The sequence below is a fragment of the Pundamilia nyererei genome, unplaced genomic scaffold (assembly GCF_000239375.1).
Source record: "Pundamilia nyererei isolate P.nyererei 1_Seehausen unplaced genomic scaffold, PunNye1.0 scaffold00121, whole genome shotgun sequence".
In the NCBI taxonomy this organism is placed as follows: domain Eukaryota; kingdom Metazoa; phylum Chordata; class Actinopteri; order Cichliformes; family Cichlidae; genus Pundamilia; species Pundamilia nyererei.
In genome coordinates this window covers 1,034,216-1,039,513 of record NW_005187522.1, presented here as the reverse complement: position 1 = coordinate 1,039,513, position 5,298 = coordinate 1,034,216, and the positions used below count along the sequence as shown (strand labels likewise).

Below are 5,298 nucleotides of genomic sequence, written 5' to 3'. Positions count from 1 at the left end.
CACACACACACACACACACACACACACACACACACACACACACTTACAGTGTGATGGTGGATAACTCTGACATCCTGCACGAATGCTGAACAGCCTGTGTGGGCTCACTGAAGCATTTCTGAGCACAGCTGCTACACAGCACAAAGACAACACACAATACAGCAAAGACAATGTCTTTAGGGACACAGACGCACAGTGTCACGCGCACACACATCTCCACACTCGGTCATGCACACTCAGGTCTAAGCTGCAGAAGACAAAAGTATTATCTGCTGGGCCTCCAAAGATACAATCTGATGGGAGGGGAGCAGGAGTGATGTCTGGATACAGTACAACTCCATAATGAGGTTCAAACTTCCTGACACTGGGTTCTACAAATGAATCTGAAATTAAAAAAAATAATCTAGGCAGACATGTCAGAGGTTATCACAGAGTATTACAAAAAATGGCTGGATTGACATGTTTGTGACACTCACAAGAGAGACAATAACCCTTGTGCAACATATGCATTTAATATGTTAGCATCTATAAAAATATCACCCAGCTTTTAATATACAGATGATACCTTCTGTAGGGTCAGTTGGTTGTAGGTTTTGGTCTTTTTGGTCTTTTGATGCTGGTTTTGGGATTTTTTGACAAGATGAAAAAAAGTAATAGTGCCAGCCTTAACTTAAAATTCTGAATCCTAGCTCTGTGAGTAGCAGGGTTGCAAGATCTAGAAAACTGCAGCAATCAAATTTATTAAAGCATAAATTCTTCATCCAAATTTTGACATTTTTGAACTCACATTTAACCCCACCGATTGTAACTTACAGGTAAATGCTCGATTCATTTCCTCCGATATCAGGCGACTGCAGCTTCTGGACCAGGATCACGATTATTCCAATGAAGAGGACGAAATTGATCTGACATGAAACAGAAAATATTTTCACTGCGGTCAGTTGAACATTAGGTCTTTCCCTTCTCTGCTTGGTTTTCTTCCTCAGGAAGTAGCAAGCAGAGGTTGCTGGTTGCCTTTAAAACTGGTCTACTCAATCACACGCTTGTCTATAAAAAATTATTTTCCCTTTTGTTTCACACCACATTAGGATAGATAGGATTTAAACTGGGGCCACTGTAAGAAAGCCTTTGACATTTAGCTTTTGCATTTGAAGGTGAGCAAGTTAATAAAAGGAAAACTGAATGAGCAACCAGTAAGTGTCATACCATTATAGATGCCACCACAGGTCCTTTGATCACCCACCAGAGGGCAGTGTTCTCATTCGTATCCCAGCATCTGGAGGCCAACAGTACATTTCAGTAATCATACACCATGCTTCAGACATTAGGTAATGCACAACCTCATAGTTTGCCAAACATTGAGCCAGGTTTCAATTATAATACACCAAATAGTCAAATTAGTGAGGAGGATTTAAAATGAAAGGAAAAACTCTCAATAACTGAGAATGAAAAACTGAGTTACAAACTTAGCTTAATAGTATCAGATGGTTTTTGTTTTCTTACACTTGTATTACATCACATATTGTGCTCAAAAATGATGAAAAAGGATGCAATAACCGAGCACTCAACAGAGGCTTAACGTACCCAACAAAGGGAGAAATTTCATAATGGCAAAACATTATCAGTATTGTCATCAGTATTTTGTTAATAAGAATGGCTAAAACTTCTCATGTAAACATCACCAAACCTCTGTCAATATCAGTTACACTGATTACATTAATTATATTGTAAATTTCTTAATGAAAATATATTATTAAAAAATGATTTTAATAAAACTAATAGAGGTTTTCTGGCCTGTGTGGCTAATAATATGACACCTGTGTTTATATAACAGTCCTGACGGTTCTTTGTGATCGTTAATAAGCAACTAGTTTCACATGTAAAAGACTTACAGGTGCCAGTGTTCACACATAAAAGAGGCTCCTGCTTAAAGGGCACCAAAAGCAAAAGAAGATAAAAATCATTGTAAAAGTGACCAATATTATAATCTATTGTAACATTATCTGATATTATCAAACAATGTATCTAATAATGTGTAATTATCTAATATAATATAAGAAGACCAGTATTAATGGATACTGATTTTTACTCCATGGCTCTCGAGCCCCGTTTGAAATGTATTCATATCAAATATTGGCTGATTCTGAAATCTAGAGCATAACTAATAGTTACTACAAAATCCAATAAATATTGTGTAATATAATGTATAATCTCTGCTTCTAAATTACAGTGGAAAAGGACTGTAAAGCAGCAGAAAGATTATATGCACTTAGTTTCAGTGACTAAAGGTGGGGAAGAGGAGTCCAGACATACCCAGTGTCATGAAAATGGAGCCTCAGAACAGCCCAAACAGTCACACAAATTGTGGGAGTTCCTGTAATCATGAAAAAACAGAAATAAAAAAAACAGAAAAAGTAAAACAGAAATAAAATGCACAATGTTAATGTGACTGCCATAGTTCCTACTAGTCAAATCTCGTCTTTAGACATAAACGTAGGAATCAAAAGGAATCATCCGATTTCAAAAGGCTATATTTTTAAAGTAATGAACAAATTTAAAATACATGTATATAAAGTTAAGGCACTCAACGTTTTTCCCTCCAGATGCACGGCTTATCTCAAAGCCAAGTCCTAGTCAAATATGTTTTTGCAAACATGTCTGAACAGCCACCGCTGTTGTTACATTACTTACCTGCAACCGCGTGAAACTCACGACTCTTCTCTGTCTAACAATATATGTTTTGATAGTTACCGGTGAACAGCCGTGGAATTAAAGCACTTTGAAATTGGATGATTCTTTCTGATATACCCTGTATCAAAGGCTACAATCACAATCAGATTGGCGTATTTCCCTACTTCAGCTTTGTTTTGCCAATATTTAAAACATTTAATGGCAAATTTCACTAATCTCTCAAAGGCAAACAAACAGCTATAAAAAAGTTTAAACAAGACCTCAAGCAACTGAGAAAGAAAACACCACTTGCTTTAAAAAAAATCTTTTATCAAAACTATACAGTGCAGAAGATACAATAGATAATAAACAAAATTTTAAATGGTAAACAGCACAAATTTTAAAATTCACAATCTGATTAGTAACTCAGCAATGGTCCCCTTTTGCCTAATTAATGTCTTTATTTCTTCACGGGATAAAATTAACAAGGTACTGGAAACGTTCCTCACAGAGACTTTGGTCCATATTGACATGACAGCATAACATTCTCATTCCACCGCATCCCAAAGGTGATCTGTTGGACTGAGAATTGATGACTTTGAGTACAGTGAACTCTTTGTCATGTTCGAAAAACCAGTTTGAATTGATGGAAGAGGCCATCAGAAGATGGCACAGTGGTCATAAAGTGACTGACGTGGTTAGCAGTTTAAACAATGCTCAATTGGTACTAAGGAGCCCCAAAATGTCCTCCCCAGCATAACACCACCAGTAGTGTCAACCGTTGATACAAGGCAGAAAGATCCAAGCTTTCATTTTGTTTACACCAAATTCTGATTCATCCAAATGTAGCAGCAGAAATTGAGACTCATCAAAATGTGAGTTGTTGCTTCCTGTATTTAGCTGACAGGAGAGGTACCCAGTTTGGTCTCTGCTGCTGTAGCCCATCTGCTTCAGGGTTTGATTCAGAGATTCTCTTCTGCATATTAGATTTATAACAACTGTTATTTGTTGTCTTCCCATCAGCTCAAAGCAGATTGGCAAATTTTCTCTGACCTCTGGCATCAACACGGCTTTTCTTTAGCTCAGTGGATATTTTCTTGTCTTTTTTCAAAAACATTCTCTGTGAACCATCTAGAGCAGCGGTCCCCAACCCCCGGGCCTCGGACCGGTACCGGTCCGTGAGTCGTTTGGTACCGGGCCGCAAGAGTTCAGGCTCAGGTGTGAAATGTATGGTTTTCAGGGTTTTTATCGGTTTTCAGCGTTATTTTGTTATCTTTTTGATTGTTAACTCGGTTTTCACGTGTGTTATGAATAAATCTTTTTTTCGGTACCGGTACTAGTTTTATTTTGTTGTATTTATCCGCAACACATTAAAGGCCGGTCCGTGAAAATATTGTCGGGTATAAACCGGTCTGTGGCGCAAAAAAGGTTGGGGACCGCCGATCTAGAGGTGGAGTATAGGAAAATCCCAACAAATGAGCTAGATAGATATTAGATATTTGCACTAACAAGCTGTTAAACAGGAATATATAGTAAAAGGAACATAATAGTAATAAAATGGCCAGTCATGTAAATTAGTCACCACTTTATGGCAATAATGATAATCAAGCAAAAATGTCTACTTACCCCACCCAACAATGGTATACCAGTAGAAGTAGCGTCTCTCGGGAAAGAAAGTCTCCACCAGCAGAGTGAAGAGATACAGACCTTCAATGAACAGCCAGAAATAGTTGGACATGACACAGTAATGGAAGAAAACCATCACTGCTTTACATGCCACCTGCATATGAAGACACGTTAGGAGATAAGTTGTGATTACCTATCTGTATGAAACAATTATTATCTTAGAAGATTCTGTACCAATATTAATCTAAACAAGAAAAATAATCTTCAAAATTTCAGTGAAGTTAATTATGATAATCTTGTTTCTTCTTCTCTAAACAGAAAAGTCGTGTTTAAATGGTCAGTCTTTATTCAAAAGCAATAGACCCCAAATGTCAGAGTGACATTATCCATGTAAACAACAAGGCGACAGCGCACCGCACAGGACGGTAATAACCCTAAATATTTAGCACGACCCGATGAGCTAATATGCAAATGATCTCCCCCAGCACCTACATGCCAGGCGAAGTGTCATGTGATGACACTGTGTTAATGACTAAAGTCCATATACACTGTGGGGTCAACCAATTACAGGACTGATCTGATTCTCTGTACTGCCATGACAATGACCTGTGATCACCATGGCAACAGTGGTAAAGTGTTTGATTTCAGAAAAAAAAAAAGAAACGGGGAAAAAAGGGCAAAGTAGCCATTGATATGTTAATAAGACTCTAGCAGAAGATTTCCACTGGTCTTGCTAAAGCCATTAGCGCATCTAATTAGGTTTATTTATCATGGCTGCTTAACAATAGTGAACAATGTATTCTTATCAGACAAAGGCTAAGAGCTTGTTCTGCATTTGTAATCAGGGAGTATTAGTCATCTAATAGCATGTTTGCTTTTTGTAAAATTTGCATCTGATTGAAGTTCTTTCAAAGGTGAACGGCAAAGAGGAAACGCTGGAGGAGACGCATTTCTCAGGCGTTCTCGAGCTCTCGCTGTATCTCAAACAAAACAAGCCTGGCC

At 37.8% G+C, this 5,298-nt stretch overlaps 1 protein-coding gene across 5 annotated transcripts in view; it reads right to left on the bottom strand.

The window, feature by feature from the left end:
* adcyap1r1a (adenylate cyclase activating polypeptide 1a (pituitary) receptor type I) overlaps positions 1–5,298 on the bottom strand; it is a 29,477-nt gene that overhangs the window by 5,158 nt on the left and 19,021 nt on the right. For 3 of the 5 annotated variants that reach the window (XM_005742532.1, XM_005742534.1, XM_005742533.1), the window contains 5 exons: positions 4,297–4,450; positions 2,314–2,374; positions 1,207–1,276; positions 814–905; positions 48–131 (listed from right to left, as the gene is read on the bottom strand). In XM_005742532.1, coding sequence (XP_005742589.1) covers positions 48–131; positions 814–905; positions 1,207–1,276; positions 2,314–2,374; positions 4,297–4,450 — 461 coding nt within the window. The remainder of the gene's footprint in view (positions 1–47; positions 132–813; positions 906–1,206; positions 1,277–2,313; positions 2,375–4,296; positions 4,451–5,298) is intronic. The other 2 variants (XM_005742535.1, XM_005742536.1) reach the window with 1 other exon arrangement.